Here is an 18,918-nt window from a genome sequence, read left to right on the forward strand (position 1 = left end):
GAAATCCAAAATTCGAAAATTCGAAAAACCGAGAAATCGAAAGTTCTAGAAATTCAAAAATCCAAAAACTCGAAACACTGAAAAATCCAGAAATCGAAAAATAAGAATATTTTAAATTCGAAAATCCACCATCAACAAATCAAAAAATCGAAAGTCGAGAAATCGAAATTCCACAAAAATCAAAATATCGAAAATTCGGAAAATTGAAAATCGAGAATCGAAAAATGAATGAAATCGAAGAGGCGAAAAACCTATAAATCGAAAATTCGAAAAACCAACAAATCAAGAAATCGAAAAACTGAAAAACCGAGAAATTGAAAAATTCAAAAGTCAAAAAATCGAGAAATCGAAAAAACAGAAAATTGAAATTTCAAAAAATTTGGAAAATATCGAAAATCGAAAAGACGAGAAATTAAAAAAGCGAAAAATTGACGAATCAATAAATTCAAAAATCGAAAGTAAAAAGGCAAAATCCAAAACACGAAAGAACATTTCAAATCGAAAAACTGAAAAATCGCAAAGTCCAAGAATGGAAACGACGGAATGTCGAAAATCGAAAAATTACAAAGTTTGATCAATATTAGTAACAAGTGCTTACCTAGTGGCTTTTGACACCAATTCTAAACATTTAAAAGTACAACACTCACAAAATCTCGTTCATTTTCACTTTTTGTTCGAAATTCGCCAAATTTTAAACGTATTGAGGTTATATTTTTTGGTAATTTTTTGTGTCAACGTTGGTATTCCTGACGCATCAAGTGTAACATAACCTCAAATCGCAGTGAAATGTGAAATCCCGAACAAAAGATTTATTAATTCTGTTTTTTTATTGCGTTATTTATTGTTGCTATCACCAGAATGTTATCTCAACCTTCATAATTTCCACTCGTCTCATTAATGGAAGCTACAACAGTGTTATTCTTGTTGACAACATAATTGTTTACGTACACAGCCGTAATGCGAAGTCCAAACAAATAGATGCTTGTTTTTAAAAACAAAGTGCTTTAGAGGACGTAACCATGAAGTCCTTCCGGCTAATCGTCCACCAGAAGAATTTCAGTGGTATGTCTTAACACCTTTTTGGCTCCAGTGGCTCTTGAGTTTCACTTTCAGCTGAAGACTTGATTATAAACTCGAAGGATTATCCGGGGGCTAGCTTGGGGGACGTGGTCGAAATATACCACCCCCCGCCTGAAGATGATAATCCGCGCTCGAAGAAAAAAAGCGAGCCGGAGGAAGAATATCCGCGATTGTTGTTACAAGTGAAAGCATTTCCTGATGATTCAACGCAACAAATTGCGCTTCAAAAAGGTAAACCTAGTGCAGTTTAATGTACAATTAAAACTAAATTGTTGAAATTGTCAGATACAATCAGTGTAGAGCAAAGCATCGCACAAACCTTTGGCTTGCAGCCCTACAAGAACGTGATAATCCGCATCGTGGACCCCCCTGACGTGGCTCTCGACTCAATCGAGCTTACCTTTAAAGACCAGTACATGGGGAGGTCTGAGATGTGGCGGCTCAAAAATAGTCTCATCAATACTTGTGTGTACATAAAAAAGAACATCGAGTTTTGTGGGGGCGCCGTTCGGTGTCAAGTGTACGAAATGTGGTCGCTAGGTGATAGAGTGGCTTGCGGGGTCATCACGGAAGACACTAAAGTAGTTTTTCGCTCGTCAACATCCATGGTCTATTTATTCCTGCAAATGTCGTCAGAAATGTGGGATTTCGACATCTACGGGGATCTTTATTTCGAAAAGGCTGTCAATGGGTTCTTAGCGGACTTATTCATGAAGTGGAAAAAAAATGGGAGTAATCATGAAGTAACAATTGTGTTGTTTTCGCGCACGTTCTATGAAGCGAGTAGTTTAGAGGTGTTTCCATTGCACATGCGCGAGTGTCTCCAGAAGGACTACAGAGGGCGCTATTACGAAGATTTTTACAGGGTGGCGGTGCAAAACGAGCGCTATGACGACTGGAGCGGGATTTTGGTACAGTTAAGACGGATTTTCTCCGAATATTTGAAAATCGTGTTGGAGTATCACAAAAGGCCTGGGATTGATATCCCGGCGGCTACTAATAGTACGGCAGCACAGGGGAATTTTTTGGAAGTTTTAAACATGTCGCTGAACGGTACACGACTAAGTACAAAATTTCATTCATAATTCGCGTTTTTGTAGTTTTCGAAAAACACTATTTGGACCGGAGTTTCGACCGAACGGGACAACTTAGCGTGGTTGTGACTCCAGGGGTGGGGGTTTTCGAGGTCGATAGAGAGTTGACGAATATAACGAAACAACGAATTATCGACAATGGGGTCGGTAGCGATTTGGTTTGTGTGGGGGAGCAACCACTTCACGCAGTTCCACTATTAAAAGTATGTTTTTTTTTAATGGTCGTGGTGGTGTGGTTTTTACAACACACGGTATTGTTTTAGTTTCATAATAAAGACACCCACTTGAACGTGCCCGACGACTACTCCATGCCCCATTGGATTAATTTGTCGTTTTATTCAACCAATAAAAAAATCGCTTATTCGAACTTTATTCCACGCATCAAACTCCCACCGCATTTGCCTTCAGACGACGAAAAAAAGGAGTCGCCGAAGAACAAACTGGTGCCACAAGACGACTACATCCATAATTCTTTTTTCGATTACGACGCCTACGACGCGCAGATTTTTCAGCTACCGCATGCACACACAGTGCACGAAAATAGGTACTCTTTAACGTAATTTTAACTGGGTTAAATGTTGGTTTTAAATTTTTAGTTCCGTAAATCACCACCGCGTTCTTCCACGATACAAACGCACCTCTGGGAGTTTGCTCGATTCGCACGAGCTCATCAAGGGGCAGAGACGGAAAATGTCGGATCCGGATGTTCCCCACAGGATTGACTCCAACGCGCGGTCTGAACCCATCGCGATCCCGCCGGCTGCCGTCAGCCCCATTATTTCGCCCCACGCAGACGGTTTGTATCACGTGATAAAATATATACAATAAGTATTAAATTTGTTGATGCAGAAAAAGAATTATCGCCTCCGGTTCGCATGGTCGTAGGTTCTGAGGGCTCGCCGCCGCTGGAGTCCCGGGCTCTGATCAACCCGTTTGACCCTTCGCACGTCACGATCAAGCTGACGTCCAATAGGAGGAGGTGGACACATATTTTTCCTAAAGGTACGCCGCTGACCATGTGTGGTTGGTAGAGAAGTATGTTTACTAACTATATGCCGAGTTAATTTTAGGTTTTCTCGACGTTTTATAATCCTTAGAATATGAAAAAGTAGGTATTTTTTTCTGGACTGGTTGTTGTGGTATCGGATCTGACGACGTTATCTGTTTAAATTTTGTGTCTTTATTGTTGTTTTGTTGTTTTTTATTTTTGATTTTTGTCCTCTTCTTTATTTTTTCATTGAATTTTTGTCACTCGCATTAGTTAATCGCCCTTTATTTCACAGGATTTTTTCTTTTTGGTCGCATTTTTGGTCCTTTCTTTATCGCTTTTTTGGGTATTTTGATCACTTTTTTTTGTCATTATTCATTGCCTTTTTGGTGGTCATTTTTTCGTTACTCAACTATGTGATATAAATAAGCAGCAAAAAATTTTTAAATTTGATAGTGATAAATGGACGCAATTTTACATTTACTTGGAAAAAAATCTGAAGATTTCTAGTAAAAATCTGAATATGTAATTCCTGTAAATACTGAATCTATTGACAAAATAAATCTCAAAATTTTTCCTCGAAAAATGGACGAAATCTTTTTCAGTTAACATAAAGAATTAAAAGTTAAACGAAATAGTTTAACAGGATTCTGAAGAAAAATCTTCAGTACAATGGAAAAGAATCTAGTTCTTGAAAACATAATTTAAAAGTTCATCAAATTTTTTTAATATACATTTTGTTCTCAAGTAAAATAATTTCTGAATTTTTTTAAATTCCAGGAAATCACAGATTTCTTGAAAACTTTCGTATCTTCTGTATATTTTGCAACCATTGGCCTTCTGGATTTCCTTGAATTTTGACATTTTTGGAATTTTTGAGATTCTTGGAACTGTTGGATTTTTTGAATTCTCGACATTTTTGGATTTCACGGATTTTTTGTAATTCTTAAATTTCTTGAGTTTCTTGAATTTTTGGATGTTCTGGATTTCTTTGAACCTTGGAATTTTGGAATTCTTTGATTTTTTGATTTTCTTGGGTTTCTTGGAATTTATTTTTGGGATTCTTGGATTTCTTGGATATTTGGTTGTTTGAAATTCTTAAATTTCTGAAGTGTTGCGATTTTTGAATTTCTTGAGTTTTTTGAATTTATCGTTTTTTTTAATCTTAGGATTTTTGGGATTTTTAGAATTCTTGGGATTCTTAGAATTCTTGACATTCTTGAATTTCTTGGATATCTTGGTTGTTAAGTATTTTTAAATGTCTTTGGTGTTTGATTTTTTAATTTCTTGGAATTCTTGGAATTTCTGGTTTTCTTGGTTTTTTGAATTTCTCGGATTTTTTTTTAATTTTGGGAATCTTGGAATTTTTATGGTTCTTAGAATTTTGTTGGGTTTCTTGGCGTTTTTGGAACTATTGACATTCTTGAATTTCTTGGAATTTTTGGAATTCTTTGATTTTAGGAATTCTTGGAATTCTGGACATTTTTTATTCTCTTCGGATTTCTAGGATTTTTTGGATTTTTTGGAATTCTTAAATTTCTTGGGATTTTTGAATTTCTTGGATTTCTTTGAATCGCAGGATTTTTAGAATACTTGGAGTTGTTGGGTTTTCTGGGATTATTGGAATTCTAGGCATTCTTGAGTTTCTTGAATTTCTTGGAATTCATTTTTGGGATTCTTAGATTTCTTGGATTCTTGGTTTTCTTGGCTATTTGGTTGTTTGAAATTCTTAAATTTCTGAAGTGTTGCGATTCTTGAATTTCTTGGATTTGTTGAATTTATCGTATTTTTTGAATCTTAGGATTTTTGGAATTTTTAGAATTCTTGGGATTCTTAGAATTCTTGACATTCTTGAATTTCTTGGATATCTTGGTTGTTAAGTATTTTTAAATGTCTTAGGTGTTTGATTTTTTAATTTTTTGGAATTCTTTAAATTTCTGGTTTTCTTGGTTTTTTTAACGTCTCGGATTTTTTTTAATTTTGGGAATCTTGGAATTTTTATGGTTCTTAGAATTTTGTTGGGTTTCTTGGCGTTTTTGGAACTCTTTGACATTCTTGAATTTCTTGGAATTTTTGGAATTCTTTGATTTTAGGATTTCTTGCTGTCTGGGAATTCTTGGAATTCTGGACATTTTTTATTGTCTTCGGATTTCTAGGATTTCTTCGATTTTTTGGAATTCTTAAATTTCTTGGGATTTTTGAATTTCTTGGATTTCTTTGAATCCTAGGATTTTTGGAATACTTGGAGTTGTCAGGTTTTCTGGGATTATTGGAATTCGAGACATTCTTGAGTTTCTTGAATTTCTTGGAATTCATTTTTGGGATTCTTAGATTTCTTGGATTCTTGGATTTCTTGGATATGTGGTTGTTTGAAATTCTTAAATTTCTGAAGTGTTGCGATTTTTGAATTTCTTGCATTTTTTAAATTTATCGTATTTTTTGAATCTTAGGATTTTTGGAATTTTTTGGATTTTTAGAATTCTTGGGATTCTTAGAATTCTTGACATTCTTGAATTTCTTGGATATCTTAGTTGTTAAGTATTTTTAAATTTCTTAGGTGTTTGATTTTTTAATTTCTTGAAATTCTTGGAATTTCTGGTTTTCTTGGTTTTTTGAATTTCTCGGATTTTTTTGAATTTTGGGAATGTTGGAATTTTTATGGTTCTTAGGATTTTGTTGGGTTTTTTGGAGTTTTTGGAACTCTTGACATTCTTGAATTTCTTAGAATTTTTGGAATTCTTTGATTTTAGGATTTCTTGGCTGTCTGGGAATTCTTGGAATTCTCCACATTTTTTATTGTCATTGGATTTCTAGGATTTCTTGGATTTTTTGGAATTCTTAAATTTCTTGGGGTCTTTGAATTTCTTGGATTTCTTTGAATCATAGGATTTTTAGGATTCTTGGAGTTGTTGGGTTTCCTGGGATTATTGGAATTCTAGACATTCTTTAGTTTCTTGGATTTCTTGGAATTGATTTTTGGGATTCCTAGATTTCTTGAATTTTAGGATTTCTTGCTTTTTTCGATTTTTCCCATTTTTTTTTTCATTTTATTCCCTTTTTTCGTCACGTTTTAATTATTTATTTATGCCCTTTTATCGCTTTTTTACTGTCTTTTTGTTGTATTTTCCGGGGTTTCTTCTTATTTTTCATCGTTGTATTTTTCCCCTTTTTTGTTTTTTTTTTAAATTGCATTTTTTGTCACTCATTTTGGCCCTTTTTTTTATCCCCTTGTTTTGGAAATTTTTTCTCTTGTCAGGTTTTTAAAATTTATTTTTGACCTTTTATCTCTTTTTTTCACACTTTTTGTTGCATTTTTTGGGGGTATTTTAACCCATTTTTTTTCATCGTTGTTGTTGTATTTTTCTCCTTTTTTGTTTTTTTTTTGTTATTGCATTTTTAGTCACCCTTTTTGCTCCCTTTTAAATCCCTTTGTTTTGAAGATTTTCTTGTCTTTTTATCGTATTATTTAATTGCTCTTTTTTCATAGCATTTTTTAGACCTTTTTTTCTCGTTGCCCTTTTTTTTTGGTGGCGTTTTTGGTCCCTTTTTATTTCAGATTTTTGGTCCTTTTTTTGTTTTTTTTTCGTGTTTTTTTATGCATTTTTTTCTTTGTTTTTTTTTTGTGTTTTTCGTTTTTTTTTTGCTGCCTTTTTTTTATCATGTTTATGGTCTTTTCTTATCACTTTTTGTCCCCCCCCCCACTTTGTCGTTGTTTTGTGGCACAATTTTTTAATCGCCCGTTTTCGTTGTCCATTTTTGTAACCTTTTTGTCGTCCTTTTATCGTTTTTTGTCTTCTTTGTTTTTCTTTAATTGTATTTTTTTTGGTCGCATTTTTGGTCCCTTTTTTGGCTTTTTTGCGGTATTTTTTTTGGCTCTTTCTTCTTAGCTTTGGTCCTTTTTTATCTCGAATTTTTCGCCCTTTTTTTTGTTTTTTTTTGTCGTGTTTTTTATCCATTTTTTTTCATTGATTTTTTTGCGTTTTTCGTGTTTTTGCTGCCTTTTTTATCACGTTTATGGCCTTTTTTTTGTTTCCCTTTTTTTCCGTTACCTTTTTTTGCTCCTTTTTATAGCATTTTTTATCGATTTTTTTTTCCGCCTTTTTTTTGTTTTTTTTTTCGCGAGATTTTGATTCCTTTTTTCATAATTTTTTTTTTCTAAAAGTGTTTTTGATCACTTTTTTTGCGCTGCTTTTGATCTTTTTTTGTTGTTTTGTTTTCGTAATTTTTTTCCTTGTTTTGGTTGCATTGTTTGTTATTTTTTTCGACACATTTTTGCTCTCCTTTTTGTGTTCTTAACCCTTTTTTTTATCTCCTTTTGCCCATTTTGTTGCCTATTGCCTTTTTTAAGCCTTTTTATCGTCATTTTATCGCATTTTCCCTCTTTATTGTTTTTTTTTAATCGTATTTTTTGCCCTCTCCTTTGTTTTTTCATTGTATTTTTTGTCCCTTTGTTATTGCGTAATTTTGAAGATTTTTTTGTTCCCTCTACTCGCATTATTTAATCGCCGTTTATTTCGTAGCATTTTTTTAAACCTTTCTTCTCATCGCCCTTTTTTTGTCTTTATTCGTTGCTTTTTTGGTCGTCATTTTTTCATTTTTTGCTGCCTTTTTACTACGTTTTTGGTTTCTTTTTTATCGCTTTTTTGTTTCGCTTTTTTTCCGTTACCTTTTTTTGCTTTTTTTCGTTACATTTTTGCTCTCCTTATCGTATTTGTACTTTTGCCCGTTTTTAGGGCCTTTTCTAAGCCTTTTTGTCGTCCTTTTATCGGTTTTTCTCCTCTTATTGTTTTGTTGTTTTTTAATCTGGCTTTTTGTCCTCTTCTTTGTTTTTTCATTGCATTTTTGTCACTTTTTTGGTCCCGTTTTTATTGCCTTATTTTGAAGATTTTTTCTTTCCTCATCTCGCATTATTTAATCGCCCTGTATTTCATATTTTTTAAACCTTTTTTCTCATCGCCTTTTTTGTTCGTCATTATTTCGTTTTTTGCTGCCTTTTTATTACGCTTTTGGTTACTTTTCATGGCTTTTTTGGCTTTTTCCTTCCCCTTGTAGCCTTTTTTTTGTCTCTCCCTCCCTTTTCTTTATCGCCGTCATTTTTATTCGCCTTTTTTTCGTTATCTTTTCCCCCTTTTTTCCTCGTTTTTTGCTATTTTTGAATCTTTTTAAATCGTTTTTTTATCGCCTTTTTTTGCTGTTTTTCGAGGGATTTCCGTTTTTTGCCTTTTTTTGTTACGTTTTTTTATTTATTTCTTTTTGTCCTTTTATAGCTTTTTTTTGTTTTATTTTTTGGGGGTATGTTAACCCATTTTTGTTTTTTTTTAATTGCATTTTTTGTCACTCTTTTCGTTGCATTATTTGTTTATTTGCGGCTATGTTTCCCACATTTTTGCTTTCCTTATCGTGTTTTTAACCTTTTTTTATCTCGTTTTGTCCCTTTTTATTGTCCTTTTATCGCTTTTTTCCCTTATTATTGTTTTGTTGTTTTTTAATAGTGCTTTTTGTTCTCTTTGTTTTTTCATTGCATTTTCTGTCACTTTTTTATCCGTTTTTTATCCCCTTGTTTTGAAGATTTTTTCATTTTTTATCGTATTATTTAATTGGTCTCTTTCGTAGCATTTTTTATACATTTTTTTTTCTCGTTGCCCTTTTTTTGGTCACGTTTTTGATCCCTTTTTTATCGCGGATTTTTTGCCAAAAAGGCCCCTTTTTTCTTTTTTTTGTAGTGTTTTTTTCTTTGTTTTTTTGTCTTTTTCGTTTTTTTCTTTGCTGCTTTTTTTTATCACGTCTATGATCTCTTTTTATTGCTTTTTTGTTCCTCACCCCGTGCCTTTGTGGTCTTCTTTACCCTTACCCTTGCTTTATGGCCGTTTTTTAGTCACAATTTTTTAATCGCCCTTTTTCGTCGTCTTTCTCCTCTTCTTTGTCCCTTTTTATTGCCATTTTTGTAACCTTTTTTATCCCCTTTTTGTTGCCTTTTTTTGGCGAGATTTTGATCGCCATTTTATACATTTTTTTAAATTGGTTTTCAATCGTGTTTTTTAGGCCCCCCCCCCCCCCGTTTTTTTGTTTTTTTTGGGTCCCTTTTTTATCGCTTTGCTCTGAAGATTTTTTTCGTCGCCTTTTTGTCGTTTTTTTACTCCCTTTTGTTGTCACAGATTTTTGTCCATTTTTTGTCGCAAGTTTTTAATCCTCTTTTCCATTGTGTTTGGAACAAATTTTTGTTCCGTTTTTCTGTTTTTTTTTATGTTGTTGCTTTTTTGTCTTTTCTTTTTCATTCTTTGGTGCCTTTTTTGTCACGTTTTTTTGGTCCCTTTTTGATGCCTTTTTTCCTCTTTTAGTAGTCGGACTTTTTTATTATTTTTTGTCGCAACCAATGGGCCTTTTTTTGGGTTTTTTTCCATTTTATTTTTTTAACAGTTTTTTTTTGTCTTTTAGGTACCTTTTTTGTCTTTTTTGTTATGCTTGTACAAAATTTCATTATGAAAAACTCACTTAAAACATACGCGTTACCTGCAGTTTAATGTATACGTTATCGTAAAAAATAAAATTAGCAAACTCAAATCTAAACAACTGTAAACCAATTTTTTTTCTTGCCTAGGACCTACCGGGGTTTTGATCCAGCAGCACCACTACCAGGCAATTCCCGCCCAATCCGACCTGCCCGCCACCGAAGACGGCAGCAATCCGAAGCTAGACCGCATGATCTCCTCCGGTAGTAACCACTCCTTCAGCGCCACGTCAGCTTTGCACGACTGTAAGTGAAACCCCTAACCTGCGTCCAACTCACTCTGATCTTCCAGATTGCAAAAAGCGTCCAAACTCTCAAACAAATAACCACAGCGTCCCCACCGCTCCCAAAAACCCCTCAAAGAGCCTGACTTTCCTGTGGGGCGCTACCGGCGAGCAGGAGTGGACCCCCGCCTTGACCACAGGTATTCAGAGCCCCGTCGTCCCTACTAATGAAGATGTCAGAAAATTAATGTTTGGTTGTTTTTCGTAATATTTTAACGATAACAAGTAATTGGCAGTCATGAGTCGTGCTTTGCGAAAATTTTCCATTTGGTTTGACCTAATCACTAAATTTTGAGCCCGAATTAACAGTTCATTTCGTTTACCTCAGCCATCTTTGCATTGTCGGTAGCTGGTAGTGAACGAAATTAATTGAATCGTAAGAAATTTAAACTCATGTCCATTAGGCTTCAAGTGTCACGATCATAATGCGTTGATTTTTTTGTGTCGGGAGCCTTCCAGCTTCCCAATCCTTGTTCCCGTAGCCCTTTAGTCTAGGATTTGGCCGCCGATTCGTGAATTTACTCCGTTTCTGTTCCATGGTCGTCCCTGGGATGCGCCGGAATAAGCAGTCAATGATGTCCTCATAGGTTTGAATAATATATTATATAAGTAACTTATCAACTAGATTTGTTTTCGGAGAATTTTTAATTCAGTTCTTTGGTAGGCTGTTCATTGAATTTGCTTTTTGGGTATTTTTCGCCGTGTCTATGTGTAGTTTGTGTTTACACTTTCGATTTTCAGTCGACGCGACTTCACAGAATCAAAACCAAAGCTATTAAACGCAATGAATTTTTATAGCGTGCATCTTACCAAAGAAAACTTAATTCAGCAAAATCGTAGATGTTTAATTGATTAACAGAATAATTTTTTTGTTCATCGACTATAAAAATCCATTGTTTGACCCTTTTCATCAGCACATTCATTCTAATTATTGATTTTGTAGAGTAGAAGGTTTGGAGTGTGATTAGTGAAACTTTACACGTTTGCCAACGTAGTCGCTTGTTACTAACACGCGAATGTTTGCTTTTGCACTTGTCGTTTAACATGGGGTTTATACGTGTGACGTCAGAGGCGTCGCGAGTGTCTACAAGTGATGGTTTGCCGCCTCGTCGAAATTATAATCACCGTGACGTAACGCTAACCAATCACCGCGCTTCGTTGTAATCGACATTTGACAACTGTCAGACTGACGTTTCACGCTAACCAATCAAATCGCTTGAGTGTAGTAAGCGTCGGGTGAGCGGCAAATTCATTTCGGCACTAAAAGTAGAAACAATCAAATTAGTTTTGTGTCAGCCATCACGTATAAAGCTTATGTTTTCGTAACTACTGCGGTGGTAATTGTAACAGTTGCTTTGATAGGAGTGGACTGGAAGTCCCTGACGATCCCGGCTTGTCTACCAATCACGACGGACTATTTCCCGGAGAAGAGAGCTCTGCAGATAGACTACGTGGTGTCTTTGTATAGTCTTCTCCCTGATAGTGTGAACGCGGATTTTGCGCAGCTGCGCTCCACGTCTAAACGACCCCTAACTACGGTCGAAGTTTTCAAAGAACTGATTTCTCAGCGTTTAGCTCAAGGTTTCCAGTTGATTCTCATGGCGAACAACGCCGATAAAATCGGGATTAATGTCTTAAACCCGAAAATGAGAGCATCGGTGGTGCGCACGAGCGTAACTGAAAGCGACGAATCCTACTATTTGTCGATTGGGAGACTCTTCCATAAAATCTCGCTCTCCGGGAACACGATTTCCGTTACTAGATACCGACCGAGGTAACTTTTTGTCCGAGTCGTTCCAATCTCATGATGTTTTCCAGGCACCCGTACCCCGGTTTCAACTATCAATACAGATACAGGTTCCACGCCCCCCACCACGACACCTACGAAGAGTCCTACGCTTCGTTCACCACCGAAAAACTCGAACACTTCAACTGGAATTACCTGGATCACTACGTCTGCACCGGCGGTGATACAGAGTTTGTTTTAGTTGATGCGTTGAAGTACTGGCGGTTTCGGGTCTATTTGCTTCCGTTGAACAACACGGCTAATAAAAAAATCATCGACGGGGCGGAGCACTGCGATATTTATACCGCGGCGACCCCGACTGACCACCAGCAGATGGTCGATGGGTTGTTGAAGTTCATCGAAACCGCCGTTAATAAAATAAAGAGGACGCTGCCGTCGAAAAAAACAAGGGTTTGTGTTACTGTCGTGTTCGTCCTTGCTTTCTACACACTAATTTTTTTATTTATTTTAGTTACTTACTTGCATGTTAAAGCTTGTTTTATTTGCATGTTGTAGAAGTCACTGAGTGTTATAAACAACGCGCCTTTGGTTCAACCCAGACGTAACAGTATGAGCAATTTTTCACAGGTATAATTGTAAGGAAGTGTTGGCACAACATTTTTATTTAAATAATGTTGGGTTAACTTAATTGATTATGCGAATTGTGAATTGAAGGTGTGATTTTTGAGTATTTCGTACCAGTAGATATGGAGTCGCAGCAGTGTCGGATTGTCGCCCGTTTCCGTCTGTCTGTCTGTCCACCGTCTGTCCGGATTTTTATTAAACAGATAATCTCGGAAACTACTCAACCAGTTGTTAAATTTTACACTAGTAAATATTATTTAAATTTTATAAAATAAGCTTATCTTTCGCCTTTTTTTTCTTAATATATATAGCCATCTTTTCGCAAGAAACTTAAAACATGTTTGCAATAGTAAATTTGTATAGGAAAATATTGATTTTCCAGTTACTCTCCGCCCCTCGGGTCTGACAACGAATGAAAAATTCGTCACGATTGAGACCGGGCGGGTGGGCGGGGCTTATATTTTACCTTTTTTTTCTTAACATAGATAGCCATCTTTTCACAACAAGAAACTTAAAACATGCCAGTGGTACAAGGAAATGTGGATTTTGCAATTATAGGGCGGAGCCTAATTGCAAAATTGATATTTCCTTATAGAAATTTTCCATTTTAAACAGATTTTTAAGTTTCATGTTGTGAAAATAAGTCTACAAATGTTGTTAAAACAAAAAGACAAGATGTATGCCCGCCCACCCGCCCGCTCTCGATTGTGATGATTTTTTTTATTCGCCGTGAACCAAGAGGGCGGAGCTTAACTGCAAAATACTTATTACGTTACACAAGAAATTAAAACCTGTTTTTGAGTATCGTATTGTTCAAAGAATACAATGTATATTAAGAAAAAAAGGCTAAATGTCAACCCCGCCCAAAGTATCGATTTTGCAATTAGGCTCCGCCCCTCGGTGTGACAACGAATGAAAAATTCATCACGATTGAGACCGGGTGGGTGGGCGGGGCTTATATTTTACCTTTTTTTTTCTTTACATAGATAGCCATATTTTCACAACAAGAAACTTAAAACATTGCCAGTGGTACATTTTTGCAAGTAAATGTGGATTGTGCAATTATGGGGCGGAGTCTAATACAAAGTCGATATTTCCGTATACAAATTTTCCATTTTAAACATATTTGAAGTTTCATGTTGTAAAAATAAGTCTACAAATGTTGTTAAAACAAAAAGACAAAATGTATGCCCGCCCACCCGCCCGCTCTCGATTGTGATGATTTTTTTTATTCGCCGTGAACCAAGAGGGCGGAGCTTAACTGCAAAATACTTATTTCGTTACACAAGGAATTAAAACCTGTTTTTGAGTATCGTATTGTTCAAAGAATACAATGTATATTAAGAAAAAAAGGCTAAATATCAACCCCGCCCAAAGTATCGATTTTGCAATTAGGCTCCGCCCCTCGGTGTGACAACGAATGAATAATTCATCACGATTGAGACCGGGCGGGTGGGCGGGGCTTATATTTTACCATTTTTTTTTTAACATAGCCATCCCTTCACAACAAGAAACTTAAAACATGTTTGAAATAGTAAATTTGTATAGGAAAATATTGATTTTGCAATTAGTTTACGCCCCTCGGTCTGACAACGAATGAAAAATTCATCACGATTGAGACCGGGTGGGTGGGTGGGTGGGGCTTAAATTTTGCCATTTTTTTTAAATATAGGTAGCCATCTTTTCACAACAAGAAACTTAAAACATGGCCAATGGTACTTTTTTGCAAGGAAATGTGGATTTTGCAATTATGGGGGGGAGTCTAATGCAAAATCGATATTTCCTTATAGAAATTTTCCCTTTTAAACAGATTTTTAAGTTTCATGTTGTGAAAATAAGTCTACAAATGTTGTTAAAACAAAAAGACAAAATGTATGCCCGCCCACCCGCCCGCTCTCGATTGTGATGATTTTTTTTTATTCGCCGTGAACCAAGAGGGCGGAGCTTAACTGCAAAATACTTATTACGTTACACAAGGAATTAAAACCTGTTTTGAGTATCGTATTGTTCAAAGAATATAATGTATATTAAGAAAAAAAGGCTAAATGTCAACCCCGCCCACCCACCCCGTTTCAATTGTGATTTTTTTTTTTTATTCTTAGAACTTAAAATACGTTTCAAACGGTAAATTTTTGTAAGGAAATGTGGATTATGACGATTAAAAACATCATCACAATTGAGATAGGGCGGGTGGGCGGGGCTACATTTTTCCGTTTTTTTTTATATGTGTAGAGTTATTTCGAGAAAAAGAAACTTAGAACATGTTTAATTGCGACTAATTTTTCATTCGTAATCAAAACAAGGGGAGGACCATAATTGTAAAATAGATGTTTCCCGACAAAAATTTACATCATTAAACATGTTGTCGTGAAAAGAAGATTACGTATAGTCAGAAAAAAGGTAAAATTTAAGCCCCGTCTATTAATAATTTAAAACTCTGAAAAAAAAAGATTTAATTAACTTAAATTTTCTAGGTAACTAATCAAAATTTAAATCTAATCCGCTGAATATTTAAAACAAAATAAGTAATAAGATTTTCGAGTCATGAAGTTGAAATTTTTAATTTCTAAATCCAAATTCCATGTTAATTAATTAATAATCGTAATTTTGCAATGATTAAATTGAAACTATTACGTAATCAACTTTAAGCTTCAAGAAAACTAGCTAGTTTTAAATGAATACGATAAAATTTTGGGAGAATTTAATTATTAATTAATTTCAAATTGTCAAATTGTAGTCATTTGACTTAAATTAACTTAAAATTTCAAGATATCTAATCGATTTGACGTTAATATAGAAAATTTAAACCAGAATAAGTGATGGGATTTTTGAAATTTTAAATTCCTAAATCAAAAGTACTAATTAATTAAGTCGATTTTGGAATTCAAACTATGACTTAATTAACTTTAAATTGCAAGAAAATTAGATTGTTTTAAATGCATAAAATAAAATGTTGATAGAAAAAATTCTAATTTTCGATTAGTAATTTGGCTTAATTAACTCAACTTCAGGATTTTCAAGTAACTAATTTGAAATTTAAACTGACTTAATTAATCTTAAACTTCGTGAAAATTAGCCAAGTTTAACATGAATACGATAAAATTTTGAAAGAAATCATCCTAGTTTCGGATTAGTTAGTATTAATTAACTTAAAATTGTAAGATAAGTAAACAAAATTTCAATTAATGCTTTCAAAATTTAAACCAATAAGGCGAAATTTCCAGATAACCTGTTGAAATTTAGACGTTCAAACTCAAAATTTCAAGATAATTTATTCCCAATTTTCCAAGGAGGAGTTAAATTTTCAAACAAATTTTCTTTAAAATATCTTTAAATTTCAAAATTATTTTATCTATATTCTAGTTAATTGGTTGAAATTTTTAATGATCTACTCAAAATAGATAAATAAAATAAGTAGAAATTCATAAGGGAAAGTGTACCATTTTAACCATGTCTTAACTTTCATGTGAAAAAATAGCCACGTATGTTAAGAAAAAAAGGCAAAATATAAGCCCCGCCCACCCACCCGGTCTCAATTCTGATGATTTTTTTATTCGTCTTAAGCCGAAGGGCGGAGCTTGACTGCAAAATCCTTATTTTTCTACGAGAAATTACCATGTGAAATATGTTTTAACTAATCGTGTTATACAAAGAAAACTAAATATATTAATTAAAAAAGAAAACCAAAAGAGAAGTCCCACCCATCCGTCTCGATCTCAGTCGTGACGAATTTTTCATTCGTTGCTAGACCGAGGGGCGGAGTTATCACAAAACGAAAATCGCAAAATCTATTTTTATAATTTTTTAAATAAGCGAAATTCATCGGACCATTGTCGAAAGCGAGGAAAGTTCTGTCTAAATAAGCACGATTTTTTTTCTAGTTTTGTTCTTGGTAGCGTCATCAAAATTCCAAAAACAACATAATTTTTCCTAATGTCGTTGGCGAAACTGAAAATAATAATAGTAATAATAACACCCACGTCCTCAATCCGACACTGATTCGTAGTTTAGAAAAATCATAACGTCGGCTTTTTATTTTTATTTAGAGTGTGTTATGATCGTTTTTGTTTTTTTGCTCTGTACACACCATTCAGACCAAGTATTAGTAGTAGTTCGACTTAATTTTTCGTAGTAGCTGTCGATTTAAGCTTACTTAACTTTCTTACATTAACAACGCGTGAGTAAGGATACTTTGCATTATCGCCAATAACAGGATTCTTATAAGAGTAAAGTCTGTCCAGTTTCGTCTTTTCTACATTGTGGTTGATTATTGTACTTGACTAAATTGACATTCAGGGGCAATAATCAAGTTATCGATACCATTGCCAAGCACTGTTATATTTCTCCCGACTGTTCGCAGAACGTCAACTGCAGCTCCCCGTTCCGAGAGCGCCTTGGAAGCAACCGCCTCTCCGACCGCCCTCGGCCTAGGTTCGCTAACACTCATTTTACAGCTTGGTTTGCGGAAATGGAGCATGTGTAGTTCTCAGTTCCCATTTTATAACTCACGTCCCTCCTTTTGTATGTTCTGTTGTTTTGTAGGAGGTTATAGGTTTGCTTGCTTTTCAGAACACTACCGCACGCTCGAACGAGCGATATAATGCACCCACATTTAGGTTTGTAATTTTAAAACAATTTTAATTGCTTTGACTTTCAAATAACACCGACGCGAGTGTCGGGCCAAATTCTGACCACTAGTTTCGGAACAGGTCCGGCTCCAAGGTCATGGAAAGGAACAGGACGTCGCAGAGCTCCGAGTCGCAGTCGAGTTCGGAATCGCAGTCCCACGATTCCTACCCAGACGAAAAGTAGGTCAAAACGCACTGTTAAGCGAGTAAATGATTGTTTTTTTAAAGCACGATCCAATCGGGGCCGTGCTTGAAAAACGCAGCCACGAATCCTGAGATCGTGGAAGCGATGAAGAACCCGTTGAGCGGTCTCATGTTTATCTGCGCACAGCAGAATCTTCCATGTTCGACGTTTATAGCTGCGGATGCGATTAATTGGTTGATGTTGAGGATGGAAGGGGTAACGACTGTGGAGAAAGCAGTCCAGGTATACTTAAGTCAGTGGGGTGTGGTAGGTTGTTTCTAATATATTGTTCTATAGATTATGCAAAGTTTGCACTCGGAAAATTTAATCCGACACGCTTCAGGTGACCCCAATAAACCGTTTCTGTTTGGATTTTTTTTGTTCTACATTATTGATAAAGGTTGAGTTGTTTTTGAAATAAATAAACACTAATGAGTGTGTTTTAGATGATAAAGACAGTTTTCAGCCTTGTGGCGATTTTCAAATTTTTGAAAACGAGTGGCTTGAGGTTGAGGTGAAGTCGGCCCTCAATTGGGGGTTGTCGGTCGTTTCAACGGGGTTAGATGTACCTAATACTTACTGTGATAGGAAGTACGGAGTTCCGCACTTTTTGTGTGAAGATATTAACGTGGAGTATGCAGAGATAGACAGTGCGTTGTAAAATTTGGAGAAATTTTAGGCTACAAATAATTTTCTAGGTGTTATTTATAAACGGATGCGTCTGGAGACTGATGTAGCTAGTAAAAGCGACAGGGTGGAATGGGGGCACGTGCGCTACCAAACCACTTTCATGCCAGACCAAGCCTATGAACTAATCGTGGAATGGCTAACATCCTCTGGCTCTATTGTAGCAGAACTTGTAAAAACTTAACTCTGTGTGACTTAAAGTAACTTGTGACTTTTTAGCTGTCAAGTTGGCACCGTAAAGCACAAACGTGCGGCCTACAAATGATCCCCATCCCGCACGACCCTCTAGCCCTCCCCTACTCCAACAAAAGCGACCCCTTAAGAGGCCCCATTTTCGTCCCGCTTAACATCAAGTGTCTCGAGGAAAGAGACAGAATTTTTAAAGGCAATTTTGCCAACAGTAGCACGACAATAGTAACCAAAAATGTCTTGTAGAATTCAAAGACAACACCTATTTGGAACGACTGTTCCTGCTACAAGAAGCCATAGTTCAGCGCTTTGGTTTCATCAATTGCATGCTGGAGCCCCCTAATAACCCCGACGCGACGTCCCGCGAACACCAGTATGTTCATTGCACAGGGACTGTCTTTGTGTTGATTTCTCGCCCGGCTGTCAAACCCAGAAGTCGCGTCCCGTCAGTCGGGAGCAAAAATCGCTCCACGGGGAGGTTTTCCGTGCACGCGGACGTCGTCCCCAGCCCCCACGAAGCGTACATAACGCGACACGTAAGCGGCAAAAACAAGGACGACTATGACAATTCTAGAAAAGTAAAACTGGCTTGAGTGGTTTCAGTTTGTTAACTGTGTGTTTGTAGATGGGTTTCTTGTGGTCGTGGAACCACATGGTTAGTAGACGCTGGCGTACCAACCAAGGGGTCGATAACAACTTCCAGACGAAGCTTTTGAAAGATTTTAGAGAGTTCTGTGGGAATGTTAATGATAGGTTGAGAGTGTTCTGGGAGGAGAGTTGGGTTACCAAAGAGAATGCTTCCACGAGCACGGATAACTACTTGAGGAAGTAATTTTATTATTTTTATTGTCGAGCGTTGTATATTTTGTACAATTAAAAATAAAAATGTTTTTATTTGTTCAAAT

At 35.7% G+C, this 18,918-nt stretch overlaps 1 protein-coding gene across 10 annotated transcripts; it reads left to right on the forward strand.

Moving 5' to 3' along the window:
• The first annotated feature begins 756 nt into the window (after positions 1 to 756).
• Positions 757 to 18,917, forward strand: LOC135136203 (GATOR complex protein Iml1). Of its 10 annotated transcripts, none has more exons than XM_064065378.1 (22): positions 757 to 1,062; positions 1,114 to 1,311; positions 1,366 to 2,133; positions 2,181 to 2,377; positions 2,438 to 2,718; positions 2,771 to 2,970; positions 3,024 to 3,176; positions 9,761 to 9,916; positions 9,963 to 10,094; positions 10,521 to 10,541; positions 11,305 to 11,728; positions 11,773 to 12,151; positions 12,257 to 12,328; positions 16,686 to 16,756; positions 17,035 to 17,133; positions 17,182 to 17,380; positions 17,435 to 17,537; positions 17,584 to 17,787; positions 17,836 to 17,996; positions 18,044 to 18,209; positions 18,260 to 18,591; positions 18,639 to 18,917. In XM_064065378.1, exons 1-22 carry the CDS (start codon positions 1,020 to 1,022, stop codon positions 18,843 to 18,845), a joined length of 4,566 nt encoding a protein of 1,521 aa, XP_063921448.1. In that variant the 5' UTR covers positions 757 to 1,019; the 3' UTR covers positions 18,846 to 18,917. The 10 variants fall into 10 exon arrangements, with proteins under 10 accessions (XP_063921448.1, XP_063921453.1, XP_063921450.1 ...); XM_064065383.1 differs by lacking the exon at positions 16,686 to 16,756 and adding an exon at positions 16,895 to 16,941; XM_064065380.1 differs by having other exon boundaries at positions 11,317 to 11,728.
• Position 18,918: the final 1 nt, after the last annotated feature.

This window comes from Zophobas morio, unplaced genomic scaffold, assembly GCF_036711695.1.
Source record: "Zophobas morio isolate AGI-343-1 ecotype UQ-CSIRO unplaced genomic scaffold, CSIRO_AGI_Zmor_V1 ptg000026l, whole genome shotgun sequence".
In the NCBI taxonomy this organism is placed as follows: Eukaryota; Metazoa; Arthropoda; class Insecta; order Coleoptera; family Tenebrionidae; genus Zophobas; species Zophobas morio.

Bases quoted from the DNA above. Each gene is read 5' to 3' on its own strand.
- LOC135136203 (XM_064065378.1), top strand. From the start codon at position 1,020: ATGAAGTCCTTCCGGCTAATCGTCCACCAGAAGAATTTCAGTG. The intron at 12,152-12,256 runs GTTTGTGTTACT...TGCATGTTGTAG, and splicing joins TGCCGTCGAAAAAAACAAGG to AAGTCACTGAGTGTTATAAA. The intron at 17,997-18,043 runs GTAAAAACTTAA...GTGACTTTTTAG, and splicing joins GCTCTATTGTAGCAGAACTT to CTGTCAAGTTGGCACCGTAA.